The sequence below is a fragment of the Raphanus sativus genome, chromosome 8 (assembly GCF_000801105.2).
Source record: "Raphanus sativus cultivar WK10039 chromosome 8, ASM80110v3, whole genome shotgun sequence".
Taxonomy (NCBI): domain Eukaryota; kingdom Viridiplantae; phylum Streptophyta; class Magnoliopsida; order Brassicales; family Brassicaceae; genus Raphanus; species Raphanus sativus.
This window is the reverse complement of record NC_079518.1, coordinates 26,757,952-26,782,373: the sequence shown is the minus strand read 5'-3', so window position 1 is coordinate 26,782,373 and position 24,422 is coordinate 26,757,952. Positions and strand designations below refer to the sequence as shown.

The 24,422-nt window shown below is 32.4% G+C and overlaps 4 protein-coding genes across 8 annotated transcripts; 3 read left to right on the top strand and 1 right to left on the bottom strand.

Moving 5' to 3' along the window:
* The first annotated feature begins 3,306 nt into the window (after window positions 1-3,306).
* On the top strand, window positions 3,307-6,951 carry LOC108820405 (uncharacterized). Of its 4 annotated transcripts, none has more exons than XR_008937358.1 (3): window positions 3,307-3,539; window positions 4,019-4,067; window positions 6,829-6,951. XR_008937358.1 is itself a non-coding variant. In XM_056991841.1 (3 exons), exons 2-3 carry the CDS (start codon window positions 4,056-4,058, stop codon window positions 6,639-6,641), a joined length of 1,230 nt encoding a protein of 409 aa, XP_056847821.1. In that variant the 5' UTR covers window positions 3,322-3,539; window positions 4,019-4,055; the 3' UTR covers window positions 6,642-6,723. The 4 variants fall into 4 exon arrangements, 2 of the variants coding, with proteins under 2 accessions (XP_056847821.1, XP_056847822.1); XR_008937357.1 differs by lacking the exon at window positions 6,829-6,951 and adding an exon at window positions 4,594-5,331 and having other exon boundaries at window positions 3,321-3,539; window positions 4,019-4,454; XM_056991841.1 differs by lacking the exon at window positions 6,829-6,951 and adding an exon at window positions 5,424-6,723 and having other exon boundaries at window positions 3,322-3,539.
* Window positions 6,952-16,162: 9,211 nt separating this feature from the next.
* LOC108820972 (uncharacterized) lies at window positions 16,163-18,404 on the top strand. Its single transcript, XM_018594018.2, has 4 exons — window positions 16,163-17,157; window positions 17,236-17,502; window positions 17,586-17,876; window positions 17,995-18,404. The coding sequence occupies exons 1-4, from the start codon at window positions 16,705-16,707 to the stop codon at window positions 18,313-18,315; spliced, it is 1,332 nt and encodes a 443-aa protein (XP_018449520.1). The 5' UTR covers window positions 16,163-16,704; the 3' UTR covers window positions 18,316-18,404.
* Window positions 18,405-19,329: 925 nt separating this feature from the next.
* On the top strand, window positions 19,330-21,286 carry LOC108819312 (phenylacetaldehyde reductase). Its single transcript, XM_018592325.2, has 6 exons — window positions 19,330-19,586; window positions 19,828-19,997; window positions 20,076-20,267; window positions 20,343-20,505; window positions 20,579-20,765; window positions 20,880-21,286. Exons 1-6 carry the CDS (start codon window positions 19,466-19,468, stop codon window positions 21,022-21,024), a joined length of 978 nt encoding a protein of 325 aa, XP_018447827.1. The 5' UTR covers window positions 19,330-19,465; the 3' UTR covers window positions 21,025-21,286.
* A 52-nt stretch (window positions 21,287-21,338) lies between these two features.
* LOC108819311 (probable sucrose-phosphatase 1) lies at window positions 21,339-23,781 on the bottom strand. Of its 2 annotated transcripts, XM_018592321.2 has the most exons (9): window positions 23,627-23,766; window positions 23,455-23,533; window positions 22,915-23,217; window positions 22,685-22,786; window positions 22,411-22,605; window positions 22,051-22,341; window positions 21,769-21,955; window positions 21,637-21,683; window positions 21,339-21,533 (listed from the first exon to the last, which is right to left on the bottom strand). In XM_018592321.2, the coding sequence occupies exons 2-9, from the start codon at window positions 23,512-23,514 to the stop codon at window positions 21,447-21,449; spliced, it is 1,272 nt and encodes a 423-aa protein (XP_018447823.1). In that variant the 5' UTR covers window positions 23,515-23,533; window positions 23,627-23,766; the 3' UTR covers window positions 21,339-21,446. The 2 variants fall into 2 exon arrangements, with proteins under 2 accessions (XP_018447823.1, XP_018447822.1); XM_018592320.2 differs by lacking the exon at window positions 23,455-23,533 and having other exon boundaries at window positions 23,627-23,781.
* Between the last annotated feature and the right edge of the window lie 641 nt (window positions 23,782-24,422).

Below are 24,422 nucleotides of genomic sequence, written 5' to 3'. Positions count from 1 at the left end.
AAATATAATCTTTTGAAGATTTGAAAATATAATCTTTTGAAAATTATAAAATTATTAATGGGGTTTGGAGTTTGGGATTTAGACAAAATAGAAGAAAGATGGGGTTTGGGGTTTAGGGTTTAGACAAAATATCTCGTTAAAACCTCGTAAACCTACGAGGAAATTACGAGGAAATAAAAGACGGGTCTCGGTAATTCCACGTAAGCTTACGAGGCCTTTACGACGATTTCGTCTTACGTGGAATTAACGAGGCTCGCATTTTTTTTCGTCGTTATTTCCTCGTTAACTACGAGGAATCAATGAGGTATGATTTTTAAACGCCTAAAATCTAAAACCCCAAACCACAAACACTATCTTTCTTATCTTCTACTCTTCATTCAAAATTTCAAAACTCAAAATTTAAAACCACGATTCTTTAACTTCTAATATCAATCTCTTCTTTCAAATATAAACTTATACAAAATCAAATTATTTATTTTGCAACAAAAATATAATCTTTCGAAGATTTGAAAATATAATCTTTTGAAAATTATAAAATTATTAATGGGGTTTGGAGTTTGGGCTTTAGACAAAATAGAAGAAAGATGGGGTTTGGGGTTTAGGGTTTAGGGGTTTAGACAAAATATCTCGTCAAAACCTCGTAAACCCATAAGGAAATTACAAGGAAATAAATGACGGGCCTCAGTAATTCCACGTAAGCTTACGAGGCATTTACGACGATTTCGTCTTACGTGGAATTAACGAGGCTTGCATTTTTCTTTTTTTTTTATTTTCGTTATTTCCTCGTTAACTACGAGGAATTAACGAGGTATGCTTTCTAAACGCCTAAAATCTAAAACCCCAAACCACAAACACCATCTTTCTTATCTTCTACTCTTCATTCCAAATTTCAAAACTCAAAATTTTAAACCACAATTCTTTAACTTCTAATATCAATCTCTTCTTTCTAATATAAACTTATACAAAATCAAATTATTTATTTTGCAACAAAAATACAATCTTTTGAAGATTTGAAAATATAATCTTTTAAAAATTATAAAATTATTAATGGGGTTTGGAATTTGGGATTTAGACAAAATAGAAGAAATATGGGGTTTGGGGTTTAGGGGTTTAGACAAAATATCTCGTTAAAACCTCGTAAACCCACAAGGAAATTACGAGTAAATAAACGATGTTGGTGTGTTTAAAATCTAAAACCCCAAACCACAAACACCATCTTTCTTATCTTCTACTCTTCATTCCAAACCTCAAACCTCAATATTGGTGTGTTTAAAATGATGTTGAAACTTCCATATTTATAGAAAATTTTCGAATCTGGTAGTTGAAGTTTTGCGAGGAATTTGCGAGGAATAGGTAGGTAGCAAAAAAATGTGCTTTAGTATTCCTCGTTAAAATCACGTAAAACATTTCCTCGTAAAGAAGACGCGAATTTACGTTGTGTTTACGAGGAAACTCTATTTCCTCATTTCCTTGTAAAGATGATGCAAGCTTTACGTGGTTTTAACGAGGAAAGAGAATTTCCTCGTTAAAACCACGTAACTTTACGTTGTTTTAACGAGAAAATGTTTTCTTCGTTACTTTACGAGGAAATAACGACGTTTTGTTCTTTCTTTGTAATTTCCTCGTAAAGTCGACGTAATTTTACGAGGATTTTATTTCCTCGTTAATTTTCCTCGCCAAAATGTTGTTTTCTTGTAGTGACTTGTCCTTTTCTTCTACGGACTTTATCTTCAATAAATGCAACTACCGGTCGATGGTCTGACCCTACCATTCCTAAGTATTCCGTATACGAAACCGGGAAAAGAGTATGTCATTCCTCGTTGGCTAGTGCGCGATCCAAACGACATCTGACCGTAAAAGCCCCCTTACCCTTTCATCGTCTACCTTGCCACGACATTTTATTTCCCCGTGCCGGAAACTCGAGTAATCCACTGTTCCTTATCATGTCATTAAAGAGGATAAAAGAATTGGCACTCCGTAACGATCCTCCCTCTTTCTCATGGTTATTGGTGATTTCATTCAAATCTCCAATTATAAACCATGGGTCCGATCTCGCCAACCCATACTGTGTCAATCTCTCCCATACCTGCTCCTTCAGTTTCTGTACCGGATCACCATATACAAAAGTTAAAAAAATATTTTACCCATCGTGACTGCTTCCACATCTATCATTTGATTACTCGAATATAAAACTTGTATTTGAAATTCGTTATTATAAAAAAGTGCTAGTCTTCCGCTACTCAGTTCGGGTCCACCGTAACCAGATTATCATAGCCAAAATGGACCTGCAGTCCTTGCATAAAAGCTGCATCTTTTTTTGTTTTCGATAGAAATAAAAACTCTAGTTTGTATTTTTGCCATATTTCACGAAAATAACTCATAGTCCATTTGCTTCCCACACCCCGACAATTCCAACTTAGAATTTTCATAAAAAAATCTTACTTAAGCTCCTTCGAACTGAGAGATACAGATTTGATGATATCCTGATATCTCATAGAAACCCAATAGCCAGTTATCCTTTTCCTGATGTTCCATGTAAATTCCAAAAAGTGATACAAAGTATACAATCCAATATCCCACCAAAAAACGTTTCCTTTACGTCCAGTTTTACCAACTATTATTAACTCGAAACTAAACTCCCACTGATCAAAAACCAGAACACTAAAAGACCACAAGAAAACATGCTTTAGTTTATAAAAACTCTGACCCATACGTACGTCAATTATAGATCGTATCCAGATAGCATCCCTCATAGTTAACCTGAACCTTTGACCATGTATATCCCATCTGTGCCTAATATGCCGAGAAAGCCATTGGTTCCCAAGTACAAATTTCTGGAAATTAGCAGCATCATAGCGACTAAATAATGGTCCCATTTACCTGTAATTCCGAGCCAATTCTCAATCCAAGATCTCAAGAAACCAAATTCATTCCATTGCTTAACATGGACAACAGGATTGGCAGCTAAACAAAGAACTACAAAAGCAAAGCCAAAGACAATAATCCCATAAAACCCAAATAAAAAACAGATGGGCCCTGTTCGTTTGCAGGTCGCTAGCGTCAGCGACCAGTTCCAGCGTCTAAACGTTGTTCGTTTGGTGGTCGCTGGTTCTGCGACCGATCGCTGCGACCAGACGCTAGCGTTCAGCGTTTAAAAATTTCGATCGCTGGAAATTTCAGCGTTGCGATAGAGATCAGCGATAAAAAAAAACAGTGTAAAAAAGACAAAAATATCCTCGGTTTATTTTCAAAATCACAAAATCATATCCTTAAACCTAAAACTCTCTTGCCCCTCTCATCTCTCTCACGCCTCCTCTCTCACGATCTCTCTTCACCATCTCTCTCTCTCTCTCTCTCTCTCTCTACGATCTCTCTTCACCATCTCTCACAATCTCTCTTCACCATCTCTCACGGCCTCCTCTCTCACGATCTCTCTTCACCATCTCTCTCTCTCTCTCTCTCTCTTCACCATCTCTCTCTCTTCACCATCTCTCTTCACCATCTCTCACGATCTCTCTCTGATTCTGATTCGGACACAGGTATGATCTCGACCTTCACTTGAGATATTTAGGAGGGTTTATAGCTTGTACTGAAATCAGTGAGATGGGCATGTTTCAAAACGTAATCTTAGTGAGATGGGCATAGTTCTGGGTTTTGGGATTATAATCTGTTTTGATCAGTGAGATGGGTTTTCGATATCAATTATTATAAGTTTTTGATCTTGTCTTAATTCATTACTTCATTCACATATCAGATTAGATTTGCTTTGGTTGAAACAAGTAGATTAATGGCATTTTGCTATCTGATTCTAAAGAACCTGGTTGGCATGTGGGTTAGTTCTTTCACGTAGCTTAAGAATTTTTTTTTTTTGAACATGCTTAAGAGTTATTTTCTTTTAACATGCTTAAGAGTTATGTTTCAGTTTTGCTTTCTTAATGTCACCGCTAATACATGTATATTCTCGCTGACTTTGAATTAAAAAGAGTAATTATTACCTTGCATTTGTTTCACTTCTCAGGTTTCAACATAAATCACAACTATACAAGGCAAGAAGAATGGCTGATGACGTAAGTGTTTTATGCAGTTCTAGTTTCATAGATATTTTGTGATTGTTTTTTCTGTTAGTTTAGCTTGTTTGTCTATTGATGAGACTTGTTATTTAGAAATGGACCGATGAAGAAGTTAGGCATTTCTTTGCTCTGTATGCTGATGAGAAAAAGAAAGGGAACAGACCAAGGAGTGGCATAAATCTAGCTGGAAGAGAGTTCATTGTAAATAAGTTTGAAGAGAAATTTGGTAAGAGATGGATATGGGACAGGTTTAAGAACAAGGTTGATATTAGTAGAAAAGCATATGTCAAGTTCAAGAAGCTTACCCACAACAGAACCGGACTTGTATATGATGCTTTGGGAAGGTTGGCGATGTCGGAAGCTTGGTGGGATCAACGCATTGCGGTAAGTAACTTTTATTTTATTTGAAGTTTTTCTTCTATAGCAGCAATTACTAAGTTTTTTTATTTTATTTGTAGCTCTTTGCGACATATATGTATACTTGTATGTTTCAAATAAACTAAGTTTTTTTTTTCTTAAACAGGAATGGCAAGGTGCAAGAAAGTATAAGATCAAAGTGCCTCCAAACATGGATGTATTTGAAGCATAGTTTGGTGCTGTTACTGTAACTGGAGCAGAGGGGTGGTGTGCTCAGCAAGGAGAAGCTAGCTTAGATTCTAGAGCAGATGCAGAGAAGGATGATGAGTCTGATTCAGTTGACACTGATATGCCACCACCAAGAGAGGGAACCAGTAGTGCTGGATGTTCAAAGTCAAAAAGAAAGCGTAAGGAAGTTGATCAAGAGCCTTATGTTGTACGGAATGCAATTCTGGCTGAAAAAATAAGATAGCTGAGAAGATGGTGGAGATAATGGCAGAGGATCGGTGTTGTTGCAGCAGGATCGCAAATTCCGTATAGACTCAGTGTTGGAGATACTTTATAAGCTGCCTGAAGTAATAATGTGGTCACCATTTCACATTGGTGCACTTAACCATCTCAAAGCTAATGAAGGAAACAGAATGGCTTTTATGTCTTTCTCTAGTGATGATGATAAGATTAGCTATCTTGAGAATATGATTGGAGTTAAGATGTATGAAGGATTGTAGTTTCTGTTTAAGCCTATGACTTTTGTTAGTAAGAATGTTTTAATATGACTCAGATTGTAGTGTTTCTTTTAAGCCTATGACTTTTGTTAGTAAGAATGTTTTAATATGACTCAGATTGTAGTGTTTCTTTTAAGCTTATGACTTTTTTTGTTATGACTCAGATTGTAGTATTTAAATGTGATAGGAAGTTGATGTCTGTTTTAAGCAGTTCTTTTTAAAATTGTAATCAGTTTTTTAATCAGTTATATATGATTTTAATGTTTTGCAGATGGTTAGGTGGTACTTGGATGATGATGATGATGATGATGATGATTATGAAGAAGAGCAGGAAGTTGATATGCTTAAGCCAGCAAGATTGCTTCATAGAACAGATCGAGGTGCTGGATGGCATCATGTTCAGCAGCTTATGCACGGGTCAGATCAACAGTGTTATGATATTCTTCGCATGCATCAGAGGACATTCCAAGATTTGTGTAAGATGTTAGCAACAAGATATGAGTTAAAAGAGACGAACAATGTCTATATTGAAGAAGCGGTTGCAATGTTCCTTGAAGTGGTGGGTCAAGATCAGACAGTACGGGTTATTGCACAAACATATCAGCGTTCGTTGGATACGGTCAAAAGAAAACTTAGTGAGGTTTTGAGTGCTCTCTTGAAGTTTGCTGCAGATGCACTAAAACCAGAAGATGGTGAGTTCACAAGAGTATGTCCTGCTTTGGGAAATGATGATCGATACTGGCCATATTTTAAAGATTGTATTGGAGCATTGGATGGTACTCATATCTCAGTTCGTCCTCCTAAGGGAAATGCAGAAGCATACAGGGGTAGAAAACAGGTGCCAACCATGAATGTCCTTGCTATATGTAACTTTGATATGAAGTTCATATATGCTTATGTGGGGGTACCAGGTAGAGCCCATGACACAAAGGTATTGACTTACTGTGCAAGGAATGAGCCCTTTTTTCCACATCCGCCAAATGGAAAGTATTATGTGGTTGATGCTGGATATCCTACAAGAACAGGGTATCTTGGTCCGTATCGTAGAGTTCGGTATCATCTTGATCAGTTCAACAGAGGAGGACCACCAACGAACACTCGAGAAGTGTTCAACCGGAGACATTCAAGCTTACGATCAGTGATTGAGCGGACATTTGGAGTGTGGAAAGCAAAATGGAGAATTCTTGACCGTGGGCATCCTAAATATGGTTTGATCAAATGGATGAAGCTAGTGACGGCAACAATGGCTCTACACAACTTCATACGTGATTCACATCGAGAAGATAATGATTTTGTGCATTGGCAGGGAAGAGAAGAATATCATGCTCATGGTGATAATGAAGTTGAAGATGATGAAGAAGAAGAAGAAGAAGATGGTGATGGTTATGATGGACATATTCCATATAATCCGACTGGTGACAGAGCCATGGAAGATTTACGTGATCATATTACTAGTGAGTTGAGTAGAGGATATCGATTACCTTATTAGTTTATTTGATTTGAGTTTATTATTAATCTTAAAACATTTGACTTTTGTTTTTAAACATTTATTTATGTTTTGTTTGTTGATATAGTTTTTATATTACAAGATATGAATAATTAAAAATAATTCTTAAAATCATATTTTTGTAAAAATAATCGACTTAATAAGCTAAATGTAAATATTTGGTCGCCAGCGACATTGAAACGAACAATGGAGCGACAACCGCAGCGTTCAACCTCGCGACTTACAAACGAACAACGAAGCGATAACCGATGCGATCAGTCGCGCGACCTTCAAACGAACAACATACAACGACATCAAGTCGCTGACGCTGGTCGCTGACTCTGGTCGCTGACGCTGGCGACTTCGAAACGAACAGGGCCATGCTCATAGAGCTTATTATTAAAAAACTAAAACATTCCATAACAAAATCCGACTCCTGTTTGCCACACTTCTCAGAGGGAGCCTGATCCATAAAATTATGGTTTCTGATGAGCAGAGAGCATATTTGAGGCTATCTTACTCTCCTGGTGGTGCCTATTCGCTTACGAGGGGAGGCAAGAGCCTTGGCACTGCGCATCTTATTGCTCGCTGCAGTAGTCATAGTTGACTTAAATAACCTCTTTTTTGTCACCTGCGCCTTGGTCTCTTCCTCTGTCTGCTGCCCTATCTCCTCCACATTCCCGAGTAGCTCTTCCGACTCTGCAAGAATAGCATTTTCCTCTATCTCCAAGTTCATTACTGCCATCTCCTCCTCTGTAAGCTCTGGTAAATCATCAGCTTCATCCAAGTCAAATCCCTGCTCTCGACAATTTGCCTTAATTTCATCCCATTCCATCACCTCACCTTGACTAGTCCCTGGAGTTGTCGTAATCCCTTCTCTGCATCAGCCGGGTCTGAAACAACTTCAGTACCACTCGCCTGCGTCTTAGCGAGTTGTTCTTGAAAACCTGCTGATGGAGGCATCATGAGATCATTCTCCTCTGTCATAATTTCCTCCTGAACTTCCTCCTGTGACCAAAGCTGTTTTTGTTGAGCTCCCGCTTGACCTGATGTCTCCTTCTTGGTCCCCTCCTGGTCACTCATTCTTGTATCTTCCCGGCGGGGAGCTCTTTTGCCTCTGACTCTTCCCCATCTCCTCTGTTGTTTCCTCTATTTTCCGATGGCCTCCTGTTTCCGCGATCAGCTACTCTAACCCATTTAGAGTCTGCATCTTCAACCATTTTACCCTTTCCTTTACCATAGTACTCTCTTGCCTCCCTCTCACGGTTGTGCTGATTTGCAGTTCCGTTAATCACTACCCCTTTGTAGCTTCTGGCTCTGTCATCGTGCTTAATGCCTTCGCGAGTCTCCATTTTCCTCTCAGACTGATGCTTAAAACCCTTCAACAATGGGCATTTAACCTCTTGATGGCAAAGACTGCCATATCCGAACAGCTTCTCGTATCTCAGCAAGTATCGGAACCCCTTCTCCATCATAAAATTCACCCCCTGTGAAGTCTCAAAACAGAGCTCCTTAAAGCCGTCCACCACCACCAGAACTCGCATTAGTTCCAAATCCACTTCCACCACCCTTCCAATAGCTTCTCCTATACTCTCAAACGTTGAGACTGTTCTGAACTCCTTGGAGACACCCAGAACCCGGACCCAAAAGGGAATTTCATATGGATAGTTGATAGATCTCTTCGGTTGCCACTTTGCCAAGGCAAACATCCAAAAATCAAAATGATAAGGCTGAAGTTTTAGTACCCCCTCAATGTCCTCCTCTTTTTCGAACTCAAATTGGAACTTACCAAGCCCCAAATCCTTCCCTATAACCCGATCCTCAAGCTTCCAAATCTTCGGGAGATTAGAGAGCAATGCCTTCATCTCCTGTGCCGGCGGGTTCATACACCTCCCAACCAGAATCTTTGAACACGACCTGATCAGATCAGAGTTATCAAAGTGAGCCACTGCGATCTTGAGCCGCTTACGATTCCCTCTCCATTCCTTGTATCCCCCATAGATCCCACCAATTGACCATGTGCCATTGGAAACCACTAAAGCCTTGTTTGCAAATGAATTTTGAAAAAGAGAAAGCTTTGAGACTGATGAATAGAAATCTCTGTTCTGAAGAGCTTTTATAATGAACCCTTATTTTGTTTCCATTACTCCATAGATAATCCATGTCGATGCCAGAATTAATATAATTGATCTTCCACGTTTCCAATTTTCCAAATCGCATCAGATCCTTTCCCATCTTTGTGAATAAAGAAATCTGAGAATACTCACCTTGATATCCTGTCGATTGTGTCGTAATAATGGTTGAACCCAGATACCAATCCTCCGCCAAAATCACCAACTCGATTTTGCTGGAAATTTCCTTTCCTTGACCCATCGCAATCCCGATTTGATACGAAATAGATCCCTCCTTCCTTCCTTCCTGATTTGATTCGCCATAATAACCCCTCTCGATCCGATCTCTCCGTCCAATTCCAGGATCCCACCATCTCGATTTCATGACGAAACCCTAGTTCGCGTTCGCCGTCGCAGTCGCCAGTCTTTCTATTTTTTTTTTGTCTGGAAAAAAGATTCTTAAAAGATAAAATAGTAAGTCTAAATTATCTTCACATAACAATGTATTTATTTATAAAATCCTCCTATATAGTAAGTTTATTGATGCTAAATTATATTTTTATACACAACAAGGAAATATAAATGATCCTAAATAAATTTTATATATATTTTAAAACATTATGCTGATGACCAATTGTTTTTTTTTTAAATATTTTGCATGCAAACTGTAGAAATAAAAATATATATTTTGAAGGGTGTCATCTATTTGATTATTTCAAATTATGAACTTATTTTACCGAATTTGAATTATATTGTTATCTAATAAATATTTATAACAAATAAAAATGTATACTTTTTATATATTAAAAATGTCAAATAAAAAATCACAACCTTGACTCATGTATGATATTTTTTAAAAATAAGTCATCACTAGAAATTAATTATCTTTCATTTATTACTAATAATATTACTTAATAATATATCATTTTTAATATAACAATTAACTCCTATAAAATCAGGTCCATTGTTTGCTAAATGGGTTTATTGGACCATAGAAATTTCATAGCCAGACCTGGAAAAATCAGAAACCCAATCGCAAATCAAAGGAAGTCTGACGTGGAAAACAAAATCAACCCTATTGGTCAATTTAATCATCCGACGTGGAGACCTTCCATGTGTTTGTTATTCAGCTTTTACTACTTGTTGATATTGCTTAATAATATATCATTTTTAATATAACAATTGCTCCTATAAAATCAATTATATCATTTTTAATAATATATTGTTTGTTAAATGATCTTATTGGGCCATAGAAATTTTATAGCCACACCTGAAAAAATTAGAAGCCCAATCGCAAATCAAAGGAAGTCTAATGTGGAAAACAAAATCAACTTGGTCAATTTAATCATCCTAAAAGGTTTTCCCTAGGCTTGTTATTCAACTTTTACTACTTGTTGATACTCACTTTATTTTAAACCTCTATAATACTTTTTTTTTGTCATCGACTTTTACAGACTCATACAAACTTCTACAATAATTTGTTTTCATAATTTCAACATCCTACCCCACAATTATTAATTCATATTCTTTACAACATATAATTACATATTAATAGTCTGATTGTAATTAATTTAAAAACTAAAATAACAAAACTTTTAATGCCTTTTATTTTGAACTATTATACTTAACTTACTTTTTAAAAATAAATATTAAAATCAATATTACTAAAGCAATTAAAATTAAGAACATCTTCATTTTTAAGTTAGATATTTACCTAATTTTATTTTCAAAAACGTGAAACTTAATATGATTAAAACAACTAAGTACACAAAATTAAGAAACTTTAAATACAAAAATATAAACACATAAACGGAAAATTAGGAAAGTTTTGGATGTTAAAAAAATTATTATTGAGATCTGTTTAACAAAAAAAGTTTAAAACACTAAAATAGTAAACTATAGTAAAATGACATATTTTGTTTCTATATCTAAATAAAATGAAAATAATTTTATCTACAGATAAAAAGAAATTAATTTTAATTTTTTTTTTAAGTTTTATTATATAATTAATGTGTTCCAGTTATTATGTAAGGATAAAAGTACAAAAGAACACAGTATTTAAATCTTTTGACTCGGTCGAACTCGCTTATCCTTGTGCTATTGGGTCTAAAATCTCCTAATTCGTTCTGATGGATTCTACTTCTACCATATGATTATCAGCCCAGCCTTAATCTCTATAATATTATTTGAGAAGTCAGTTTCTTATGTGTCTCGCTCATGTTAATTCTCACGGTGGTTGATTACACATATACCCTTAATGAATTAAAATTATTATAGTTAAATATTTTATTGATTTTTTAATTTAGTTTCCTTTTTAAATTTTCCAAATAACCTATATAATAAAAAGGAAACATTTATAAAAGCTAATTTAAAAACGAAAATATATGCTTATATAATATGATTTCATTAAAAAGGAAAGTTCACAAAATAGTAATATTCAAATTAAAAAAATAACATAAATATACTTTTGAAGTAATAAAATACTCTATTTATATCTATATTTTCTTATATGAAAATATATATTTTATATAATGTGATTTCATAAATAAATTTCACATAGATAATCTTGATATTAGAAAAAGAAATATTATTTATTTTAAAACATAATTCTAAGCAATACAATTTAAAAGTAAAAGAATATTTTTAACATATCTATCTATTTTCTTAGATGATTACATAAAATAATTAAGTAACAAAAATAAATATATGTTTAATTGGCTAAAATAGTTTATAATTAGTATTATTGAAATGTTTTATTTATTTTCATATATTTATTTAAATATAATATCTTTCAATTACAACAAAAATATCTATAAATTATTTTGTAAAATTTATATATATAGGGATGGGATTTCATTATATCATTGTTATATTAATTTATTTAATTCAGAATCCGAAACTTTAGGTTATTTTTATCTCACTCTAATCACAATATATCTTAAGTTATAAATAACCATCCTAAAATATATTTAGATATCTCAAACAACCAATATAAATGCAAATAAGAAAATTAATCAAAAATTAAATATATTTAGGATAAAAATATTATAATTGAATTCAAAGAAATTAATGCAAACCAATATATTCAAATGATAACCAATATATGAGTCTGTGTTTGCTGATAAAGAAAAAAAACTAAATCGACTATAAAACAACAAAACTGACAACATATAACATATCTAAAATTGTATGTCTAATTAAAGTAATATAATATTATTAATATAAATTATGCATATAAATATTAAATTGATATAAAATTAAAAATAAATAGTAATTAATCATTATAGTATATCTACTTTATAAATATTTAGATCCGTGCATGAGCAGTTAGATACAGTTAGATATACAGTTAGATATACAGTTAGATATAAAATTAAAAATAAATAGCAATTAATCACCTAGTTCAAGGGTGGTTCCTGGAACTTTTTCTACCTCGCTCTAGGTTTGACATCTATCTAACTGTATATTTCGCACTGATTGGTGTACTAAATCAGGCCCATCAGCTCAGAAATAAAAAATAACAATAAACAAAATCCACGTAATTTCAAAAACTCCAAAGAGCATCCATATCATCGAAAAAAATTCATCAGAAAGATGCCACGTGGCATTAATAAAAATAAATATATAATTTAAGGAACTAAATAATAAGTCAATATACAATATAAAAATAGAAATATTACATTAAACATATATCTGAAATAATGTATATTTTACATTTTAATTATTTCCAATTTTTTTAAAGAAATTGTAATATTACAATATTAGTAAATACTAGATTAAAAATATATTTAAAATAACATATAGTTTTATATTTTAATTATGTCAAAATATTACTTCTATCTGAAAAAGTAAGAGCATTAAAATAAGTAAATATAAGTTAAATAAGTAAATATACATTATAAGAAATAAAAATATTACTTTTAATATCTATCTGAAAAATAATTAGAAAAACAAAACTATTACATTAATATTTATGTCATATGGTATTATTATTAAAAACAGAAAATAAATAATATTATATATACAATATAAAAACAAAATATTACATTAAATATCTATCGTAATATTGTCATTTGATACAAAAGGCTAATATCTGTCGTAATATTAACCTTTTGAGGTTTCAGGAAACGTTCACATTAGCGAAAAAAATTCATCAGAAGATGCCATGTAACATTAATACTAAAAAGTAAATATATAATATAAGAAAACTAAATAATAAGTGAATATACAATATAAAAATAGAAATATTACATTAAACATATACTGAAATAATGTATATTTTACATTTTAATTATTTTCAAATATTTTTAAGAAATGGTAATATTACAATATTAGTAAATATTAGATTAAACATATATTTGAAATAACATATAGTTTTATATTTTAATTATGTCGAAATATTACATCTATCTGAAAAATTAAGAAAATTAAAATAAGTAAATATAAGTTAAAAAGTAAATATAAATATAAGAAACAAAAATATTACTTTTAACATCTATCTGAAAAATAATTTAAAAAACTATTACATTAATATTTATGCCACGTGGTATTATTATTAAAAACAGAAAATAAATAATATTAGATATACAATATAAGAAACAAAATATTACATTAAATATCTATCGTAATATTGTCATTTGATATAAAAGTAAGAAAATTAGAATAATTAAATATAAAATATAAGAAAAAATAAAAATAAGTAAATATACAATTAAGAAATAAAAACTAAATTAAACTTCTATATGAAAAATATATAGTAAAATAAATAATAAGTAAATATTTAGTATATGTAATAAAAATATTATGTTTAACATTTATCATACTATTAGAATAAGTAAATATACAATATAAGAAAAAATAAATAACAACTAAAATAAAATATAAGAAATATAAATATTACATTAAACATCTTACAATATTATCATTTAATATAAAAGAAAAATAGAATAAGTAAATATAAATATAAGAAAAAAATAAAAATATATAATAATAAATAATAAGTAAATATACAATACAAGAAATAAAAATATCCCATTAAACATTTATTGTAATATTACAATTTGATATAAAAGAAAAAAAATTAGAATAAGTATTTATACAATATAAGAAAAATAAGTAAATATACAAAATAAGAATGGAAAAACTATATTAACCATCTATCTGAAAAATATATATTTTTACATTTTTATTATTTCCAATATTTTTATTAGTAAATATATAATATAAGAAAAAACAAGCTTACATTATAAGAAATAGAAATATTATATTAAACATCTATCATAATATTATCATTTGATATAAAAGCAAGAAAATTAAATTAAGTAAATATTAAATATTAAAAACAATAAATAAATATACAATTAAGAAGTGAGAAAACTAAATTAAACATCTCTTTAAAAAATTTATAGTAAATAAATAATTATGAAATGTCTACATCAAAATATAAAACAAACATCGAAAAGAAGTCACATGACATTGTTACTCTGTGACTCATTACCGAATTATTAAAATAAGTACATATACAACCAAAATAATTTATCCATAACTTTTAAAGCCCTTCTAAACAATTTATTTGTTACATTGGAGTCTTTTTCAAGAGTACTATATATGTATACTTTGAGCAAGACAATCTAAAACTAATATATTAAATCATAATTAAGCATCTAAAGAATAAAATATTTAATGAACATAAGGGAACCAAATAGAAAACAACCACAAGTAAAGTGAAAGACAATTTTTAAATTATGATATTAGATTTATATTAAGGCTACAACTATTAGTTAGATGTTTCTTTGTTAAAAATAATCGAAGTGACATATTGTTAGAAACTAAACTAGAAAAAACTTTAAAAAATAATTATTTTTTTATTTGTAATTTGATATGTAAAATAATTAGACAAATTTGACGTGATAAAAATATAAAAATTAATTTAATATTTATCTAAAAATGAAATAAATATTTTAAATATATTTAAATTATTTGTATATTTGTGTACCTGCCCGTAGGGCGGGTTTAATCCTAGTAATGGTTAAAAGCTACAGTAATTGAAGTAATATATAATGTAAGCTTATCTAGATAAAAGAAATATGACAAGCCATATTAGTTCCCGCACGAACATCAAATTTATCTTATAAAAACATTCTATGATTTTATTCATTTTTAGTAACGTTGGAAACCATGTGTTTTATACAATTTTTCAAATGAAATTATTATACGAATACCTTATAGTTATACTCTCTCCGTATCAATTTAAGTGATTTTTAAAGATTTCGATTTTGTTTCAAAATAAGTGATGTTCTCAATTTTCTAGATAAAATTTAATGTCAGTTAAAATTTGTAACCAATTACAAAATAATATATCATTTTTTATTAGTTAAACTAATTTTATTTAATGTTATTTTTATATAACTAAGATAAATTATATAAAATTTTACCTTTTCTTAATTTTTATGATAGAATCTTAAAGTTCACTTAAAATAATACAGAAGGAGTAAGTGTTTTGTTACTCTCTCCGTTCAGTTTTAATTGACGTTTTACATTATTTCACACAAATTTAAGAAAGCATCACAACGCCTATTTTAACCTCTCGTTACATTAATTTTATGCATACCATTGGTACGACAACTCATAATAAGAAAGGTAAAACAAGTCTATTCTGGTCAAGTTTTGCATAAATTTATGGAAACGGCAATTATATAAAGACAAAATAAAAGTTGTAAAACGTCAACTTAAAAAATGGAGGGAGTATTTTATTATGTGAGTATTTAATTTACTAAGTAATGAGGTTTACAGTATTACTAATGTACTTCAGTATTTTGTGTTTGTTTTTGAAAAGAGCATATTCAAATATTTATATATCATTTACGTAAAAACCAATATATTGTAAATGTTGGTATGATAAACTAATGCATTGCACTTTTTAGTTAGTACTCTTTTTGTTAGATATTAATATAAATTAGGAATAGTCATTTATCTTAATAATATTTTGAGTAAAATTGTAGTACAGTTTTGATTTAATAAATGAAAATATTCAGTTTTTAAAAACTTATAAAAATATGAGCAAATTTGTAGAATTTAAAATTAATTTGACGTTTGCGCATAAAATAATATATTAATGAAAAATCTGTTTCTATTTTTGTTTCTTGTAATTCAATCTATGAAAAATAGTACACAACACAATATTTTGCGAAATTTGAGTTATTTCAAAATTGTCTTAACAATTTTGAAATTTAGTATATGAATAGACTTCTCTTTTGTATTGACCAGAAAAAAAAAAGACTTGTCTATTGTTTTTCAATTCGAATAGTACAGAACCACTAGTAGTTGACAAAAAAGGAAAAGAACAGCAACTAGTCACTTCATATATTAATGGACATATCTTAAAAAGCAAACAAAATGATGCGAATAATAAATGAACCATCATCCAATGAGGCTCTTGGGTAGAGGCAGAACCGTAAATAAGTGGAAAAAGAAGAGGAAGCAGCGGTTTCATCACGAAGAACAACAACACAGCTTTTATTTGAAAATGGCTCCATTTCACGAGGTCTTTCTCCTTCTTTCTCTCGCCGTAGGCTTTACTCGAGAACCAGACCCCAAAGATCGTTTCTTTCGTATTCACTACTATATTATTATATATACAACACGCACATTGTAGAGAAAACACTATTTTAAAATTACCGAACACAAATTTGATGTTGCGTTTGAATTCTCCAAGGTTGTCTCTTTCCTTCTCTGCTTTCGAGTGATTCTCTCCCACTCTATTTTGCAACGGTAACAAAGGATTTTACTTTTTCAAAATCCGACAGAGAAAGAAACAGACAAAGAAAAGAGCTTTCATCTACTCTAGTCTTGAACTCATGTCTTTCTTCTTCTTCTGACACTCTTTAACCAGAAACAGACAGAGTCAAAGACAGACGCTTTTGCTGTCTTTATTTTTAAAAAGTTGGCGGTGAAAAATGGAGAGAAGAAACGAAGCGATGATGATAAAGAGATCGAAGTGGCAGTACCCACAAGTGGGCCTTCCTACGCCGAGGATTCTCCAGCTGCCACGTAGGCAGAGTGTTCGACGAAGTTCAGCAAAGGGCAAGACAACGACACAGAAGGACCAGGGAGTGAAACTGGAGGCTCTGTTTCACCAGGAGAGGTCTTTTGATCGAGGAGGAGGGGGACCTGTTCTGATGGAGGCGGGAAGGAGGAGAGAGAAAGTTGCGGAAGGGAGAGAGATCGGTGGGTCTTTGACGTCGCCTTCTAACGAAGTAGATGAAGCCAAGTGGAGGTTTCAGACGGAGATGTTGAGATCAGAGTGTAACTTGTTAAGGATTGAGAAAGAGATTGCTTTGAAGAAGATGGAGAGGAGGAAGAAGCGAATGGAGAAAACGCTTAGATCCGCTGTTCATACTCTTCTCTCTGTAAGTCCAATCTCATTGGTGTTTGTGTTGTGTTAGGAGTTTGAAGCTGTTTTTAATGTTGGTATATGATTCATGTAGGGGAGACAGAGAATCTCAGAAGGGAAGAAAGAGAGCAAAGTTTTGGAAGATGAGATAAGCTATTTAATTGAGAAACTTAATGAGTTGAAGTCTCCAAAAGTCAATAAGGACATGGAAGAAGCTAGAAACTTCAGACATAACTTTGACAAGCAAGCTTGTGTCTTAAGAAGAGAGCTTGAGAAGTTCGATGAAGAAGGAGAGGTTTGTGTTAAAGGGATTCAGAAAATGGCAGAGGCTAGCTTCTTGTTCAACAACAATAACGGCAATGTGAGTGATAACAATTCACTATAAGATTAATTAGTCTTTTTTTTTTTTTGCATGATCTTGATTTTGGATATTACCTGCTGCAGATAGATACATTGAGTAGTAAAATGGAGGCGTTGTCGATTCTCTCCAAAACCATTGATCTTCAAGATGTATCTGTACAAGACATGCATACTGAGAAAGACTGTTCTAGTCACTGCAAAGCAGTTATGAGGAAGATCGCGGATCAAGTAAGAGCAGAAGCTGAGCAATGGTCACAAATGCAAGAGATGTTGGGTCAAGTGAGGAATGAAATGGAGGAACTTCAATCTTGTCGCGATTTCTGGCAAAACCGCGCTCTCGAATCAGATTCTCAGATACAGAATCTACATTCCTCAGTAAGATTGAATTCATCTTCATGTAACATAACTTCATACAAGTTTTGACGGTCCCAAACCTCCTAGTATTAGAAAAAAATATATATTTAAGATCTTTTCTTTTTATGAATCTGTTTAGGTTGAAAGTTGGAGAAGAAAGGCGTTATCATCAGAAGTAAAGTTTAGGAACATACAAGCAGAGGTTTGCGGGTTGCAAGAAGAGATCAAAAGATTGAGGAAGGAAGGTAATAAGTTGGAACCAGAGAAGAACAAGTTGCCAACAGAATCAGAGAAGAGAGTATTGATTTGTAGGTTGAAAGAAAACAGACATAGCAACAATGGAGATTGGTCTAAGTACAGTGAAGGAAGAACAGCAAAACCGTGCTCAAGACCGCCTTTAAGAGAGATTAAGAACGGTTCAGTGGCAGCAACAAGGCAGAGAAATACTCCAATGTCATGAAAATGTAACCTTGTTTTTCTGACAAAAATTCAAAAATTTCTGGTTTTCTTTGGTTAATAAATTTACAAACTGAGTTCATGAAAACTTGGTTTAGCCAATCTCAACTAGTCATCACCATTGTACCCAAGATCCAAAAATAGAACCAAACCAAACTGAAAAAAAAATATCGAAATGTTCCTACATTTATATCTGAACAACCAAACCAAAATCAAATGAAAACATAATGAATATCTAAATACAATGAAATGCAGGTTTTATACACAAAATTTAATTGTAGTTAAAAAAACATAAAATTTAATTGTATTTAAATATAAAATAGTTAAATATCTGTAAATATAAATTATAAAGCATTTAAAATGTTAACAAAAAATTATTTTAAATTATTCCAATATTTTATTCAAAACAATCTTCGGAGAAATTTTAATTATACCACAAGTTTGATATCATTTCTCAAATTTACCACTAATGAATGATTATTTTCACAAGTTTGATAATACTTTAAATTTGTGATAAAACACTAAAAAGTTAATTTTTTAAATATTTACAAAAAAATTATAAATTAACTCCAACCCCTTGATGTTAAACTTTAAACAATAATCAATAAAGTCTAAACTTAAATGTTAGTATATTTTTTTATTGGTGATATTTTAAAAAGTGGTGTGGTATTTCTAACAATTTTTCAACATCTAAAATAATCTGAATCATTTGATCTTTTATCCAAACTATGGGTTACACAATGTTTCAGTTAACATACCTGAAAATAGAATGAATTTGAACCATAACCAAACTGAACTGTATATCTAAATGTTAACGTGTTCTTAATTTTACTATCCGAATCAAACCGTAGACTATCCGAACCAAGTTATGTTTGGTTCTTAAATGGATTTTTTTTTCCATTCAAACTAAAAATAACAGATCCAAACCCAATCGCATAATCTCAACTTTAAATTCACCATAAAGTATTGATATATATGAATAAACGTACGGACGAGATAAAAAGTCACATACTAGGCAGGGAAACATCCCGAGGAAAACTCTAACGAACTCTCCCAAAAATGGCCGAACGAAAAGGCAGAAAAGCTAAGAAAATCTCAGTTTTGAACATTTCAAACACATAGAAAAAGAGAGAGAGAGAAGATCTGAAAGAAGAATGAGCAGCGAAGAAGAGAAGACGGTGTGTGTGACAGGAGCTTCAGGTTACATTGCTTCGTGGATCGTCAAGCTTCTCCTTCTCCGTGGCTACACCGTTAAAGCCTCTGTTCGTGATCCAAGTCCGTCTCTCTCTATTTTCTCTATTCGATCTCCTTCCAAAACAACGGATCTATTAGTCACTCTTAGGTTTTTTTTTTTTTGGGTCACTCTTAGGTTTAGATATAAGATTCATGTTTAAGATTCAATATTTAATAAAATTTGAAGGCGTGGGAAATGATTTAGAGACATTTAGCTAATAGTGTTCGGATAATTTCAAGATTCATAGATTGGTTATGTATATATATGGTTTAATAATAACAGATGATCCGAGGAAAACAGAGCATTTGCTTGCGTTAGAAGGTGCAGAGGAAAGGCTTCAATTATTCAAAGCAAACTTGTTAGAAGAAGGCTCCTTCGACTCAGCAATCGACGGTTGCCAAGGAGTTTTCCACACTGCATCACCATTCTATCACGATGTCAAAGATCCTCAGGTCTCTCTCTCTCTTTCTCTTATAGTCATATTCTAAGCTATCAAATCCTCTGTTTTTGATTGATTTGTGTTCTATTAGGCTGAGTTACTTGATCCAGCAGTGAAAGGAACAATTAATGTTCTAAGCACTTGCTTGAAGACTCCCTCTGTTAAGAGAGTCGTCTTAACCTCATCTATAGCAGCTGTTGCTTTCAATGGAATGCCTCGAACACCCGATACCATAGTTGATGAAACTTGGTTCGCCGATCCTGAATATTGCAGAGCTGCCAAGGTAAATAATCAAACAACTTAGGTTTGCTTGTTCTCCAAGTTAACACTCTGTTTTTTTTTTTTTTTTTGTAAAAAGCTATGGTATGTACTCTCCAAGACATTAGCTGAAAATGCAGCGTGGAAGTTCGCGAAAGAGAACGATATGCAGCTGGTTTCGATAAATGCAGCAATGGTGATTGGTCCTCTTTTACAGCCAACGCTCAACACTAGTGCTGCTGCAGTACTAAGCTTGATCAAAGGTAAAGAAAAAGATAGACCATTGGTTTTGATTCAGACATGTGCTAAGCTTGAAACATTGGTTTACATTTTCAGGAGCACAGACGTTTCCTAATGCGACATTCGGGTGGGTTAACGTCAAAGATGTAGCAAACGCTCATATTCAAGCGTTTGAGAATCCAGAAGCTAATGGAAGATACTGTTTAGTGGAGAGAGTTGCTCATTACTCTGAGGTTGTTAACATTTTGCATGATCTTTACCCTGATTTTCAACTCCCTGAGAAGTAAGTTCTTTATTTTAATGTCAGAAACAGAGAAATTCTGTTTTTTCTTTAAAGAAATTGTTAAATTATAGACGAGATCTTTGAAAAGAATCCATTGGGGTTTGTAAATCGCAGGTGTGCAGATGAAAAGATATTTATTCCAACCTACAAAGTGTCAAAAGAGAAAGCAGAGTCTCTTGGGGTTGAGTTTGTGCCATTGGAGGTTAGCATAAAGGAGACTGTTGAGAGTTTGCAAGACAAAGGGTTCATCAGATTCTGAGTTTCATGCCAGAACCAGACTTGGATGTGTTTGTGTTTCCTTCCTTCCCATGTTTCTACTTTTTAATTTGGTTGTGGTTATTTTCCTTAATTTAATTCTGGAGTGCATGTGTTGCCTATGACATTTTGAAAGTTTGTTTTTGCAGAATTAAACTATTTTGTTCTCATTGGAATTTGTATTTGCATGTAATTTGGTGTATAATTATTTCCTAATAAGTAATGAGTCTATATGTCAACAAGTGATATTTGCCTCATTTTATCACTTTTGCTCTGTACACAAATGTTATCATTATGAGGAGGAATAAGTAACAACAATAACATAAAAGACGACTTTTGAAATTTAAGTTTTATTAACAACAATGATAGGATCTTTGTGTGTGTTTCCAATGTTTTATGAAAAGATCTAAAGAGGATGATAAACATTTAGATGATCCAGTTGCTATCATCTTTTATCTCTGCTTCCTCCGACCATGTTTGCTGCACATTTTCCCACACATATCCTCCATTTTCCTGCAGATTGCAGTACATTTTCAATACTCAAGAAAATGAATCTACTCTTCAAGATTTGTATACTAGAGTGTACAAACTGCTTGCCGTCTTAACAATCCCTTACCTTCGAGGTGAACTTGACAGTTGTTCTGCAGCATTTCCTTTCATTCCCTGCGATATATATATATCTAACAATTAAGAGAGCAGTTCATTTTAATGGGTTTCATTCATGTAGCATACTAAGACTTTTACTTACCAGTTTGTTCCCATTTATCAAGCTTTACCATCCAAGTCCCAGGAGTAGTCTGTGTTGCCAAAACTTGATCTGTCCAAACCCGAAACTTCTTGTCCTTTTTGTCTCCATGGTACTTCTCAAGCTCGTCAATGGTGTCTCTTAGAGATTTTTCAGCACCAGATGGATGAACAAAGACACCAGCAGGATGCTGAAGGATAATATCATCATTTAGTTAGTCTCTTGGATACAGTAAGATTTGCGGATAAAGAGAGAAACAAGGGTTATAATTATATATATACTCACACATGAAGCTTTGAGACATGCTATGTATGCCTCACAGTTGTCAGCTTCACCTCTTCTCCATCTCTCATAGAACAAGAAAAACTTGATAACCTCACGACCCGGGTTTACATTATCCTCCTTGCACTCCAATAAGCCATAAACATCTCTCGGAGAAAGATTTGGACCGAGCTTAAAATGACCAATGGCTTCTAAAATCCCACCCACACACCTCTCACTCGCGTGGATTATCTTTGCATTGTCTTTCGCATTCTCTTCATACCACTCCAACAACTCCTCTTGAGAGTTGCTTACCTGTGATATAACAAGAGAAGATTTCAAAAAACAGATACAAAAATGAGATTCAAGATGGTGAAAACTAACCATGACACCATAAACATTAGGAATGGTAAAGAGCTCAGTGTCGTTTCCAGAGTCACCACAGACAAGAGTATTAACAGGAAGCTTCCCTTCAGTCTTGAGCTTGTTCAGGAGATAAGCAAGAGCTTGTCCTTTGCCTCCACCTTTTGGTAAAACATCCAAAGCTTTTCCTCCACTGAAAATGATTTTAATCTCCAACTGAAGCAAAAAACAAGACACCATCATATAACACACATGTTGTGAAAGGAAACGAACAAGATTAACCAATGGTACTTACTCCACGTTTCTCCAACCGTTGGTATAGCTCCTTGGTCACTTCTTGAGCCTTACTCTTGTCAATGAAAAAGCTAACCTTGTTTGGTCTCTGATCACATTCTCTCTGCATCAAGCGACCACACTCTGGTAATTTAACACACACACATATATATATATATATATATATATAATATATATATATATACATAGTGGTTAGATAGAGACATTTGTTTGTGTTATTCAGACAGTAACCTGAATAGTCAACTCAGGGAACTTGCTGGTTTCTTCTTCGACGATTCCTCGGTCCCATTTATGGTTCATGATATCAACCCAAGTATCATCAGTAACTATGGACTTGCCATAAGCTATCTCAGTTCCTACAGAGGTAATGATAACATCAGGAGTTAACATTGGTCTCTCTTTCCTCAGCTTCTTGTACATGGGCAGTGTTCTTCCTGTTGAGAAAACAAGAAGAGAGTCGTGGCGAAAAGCATCTTCCCAGAGTGAGTTGAACCTCAGTAAAGAGAGATTCTCAGGATCATAATGGTGATCAACCTTAAAGAACACAAAAAAAAATAGACATCAAGAATCAAGATTCAGAGCAAAATATAATGATCTACCTTCAAGAACACAAAAAAATATAGATCAAGAATCAAGATTTAAAGCAAAAGAACCGTCAAGAAAAAAAAAATACGCGTCAAGATTCAGAGCAAATGAACCTTCAAGAACACAAAAACACACATCAAGAATCAAGATTTAGAGCAAAAAAGTTTGTTAATTGGTGTTTTATACCATTGTATCATCAAGATCCGAGACTATCATGAAACGAGGAGGAGATGTTAGCCGCTCCATGGTTAGAAATATAAGATTACTGAAATCAAGAAATGAGATCAACGAGAGCCATTACAAACTAGGGTTTTTTAGTGATATAGGAAAAGCTGGAGATTCGAGATCGGAGACAAACCTGAAGAAAGTACGATTTGGTGTAAGAGGAAGAAGAAGCTTTGGTTTTGAGAAACTGAGAGAGACAAGAGTGAGGGTAGAGCGGGGAAGAACAAGTCAACCTTTCCCTAAACTTCATTTAAATTTTTATTTTTGCATTTGTTTCCAAAAATTATTATTTTCTTTCTCCTTTCTTCCATGGAATATTTCCTTTCCACGTTATACCTATTTATTTACTTTAATAAAATATAAACTATAATGTTTATCTAATCTATTAGAGAGTGTATTCAACCGAGAGTTTTAGATGATTTGTATTAAAATGACAAATCCACTGTTATTCAAACATGAATTTTAAAAACTCATTTAAAATCCACTGTTATTGAACTTGACATTTTGTAAAGTACTCTGAAATCCACTGTTATTGAAAATATTTTAAGTTGTGGAGTTTTAAAGTTTTTAGGTGATTTTAGGGTGTTTGGGTGGAGTTTCTTAGTTAAAAACATTAAAACTCAAATTTCAGAGTTTTAGGTGATATTCTAGAGTAGTTTAACAAAAATCACCTAAATCTCTGCAACTTATTAAAATCATTTAAAATTCCACTAAAAATCAAATCACATCAAATGTTAAATTGAATACACCCCTCTAAAATTGAAGTACAGTTAAAACTTAACCATAATTTTTTAATATTTACGGTTGAATGTCATTAGCTTTAAAACAATTTTTTTTTCCAAAATCATTAAGAGACTTTAGTTCATTCAATACCAGCTCATAACCATATACAACCCTTAATATATTTATTATTCGTACAGATTATAATC

Coding starts and splice junctions, on each gene's coding strand:
- LOC108819311 (XM_018592320.2), bottom strand. CDS start 23,743: ATGAAGTTTAGGGAAAGGTTGACTTGTTCTTCCCCGCTCTACCCTCAC. Junction 22,606..22,684: donor AACGGTTGGAGAAACGTGGA/GTAAGTACCATT, acceptor TTTTTGCTTCAG/TTGGAGATTAAAATCATTTT. Junction 21,534..21,636: donor CTGTCAAGTTCACCTCGAAG/GTAAGGGATTGT, acceptor TGCAATCTGCAG/GAAAATGGAGGATATGTGTG.
- LOC108820972 (XM_018594018.2), top strand. CDS start 16,705: ATGGAGAGAAGAAACGAAGCGATGATGATAAAGAGATCGAAGTGGCAG. Junction 17,503..17,585: donor TCAACAACAATAACGGCAAT/GTGAGTGATAAC, acceptor TACCTGCTGCAG/ATAGATACATTGAGTAGTAA. Junction 17,877..17,994: donor TACAGAATCTACATTCCTCA/GTAAGATTGAAT, acceptor GAATCTGTTTAG/GTTGAAAGTTGGAGAAGAAA.
- LOC108819312 (XM_018592325.2), top strand. CDS start 19,466: ATGAGCAGCGAAGAAGAGAAGACGGTGTGTGTGACAGGAGCTTCAGGT. Junction 20,268..20,342: donor AATATTGCAGAGCTGCCAAG/GTAAATAATCAA, acceptor TTTTGTAAAAAG/CTATGGTATGTACTCTCCAA. Junction 20,766..20,879: donor GATTTTCAACTCCCTGAGAA/GTAAGTTCTTTA, acceptor TGTAAATCGCAG/GTGTGCAGATGAAAAGATAT.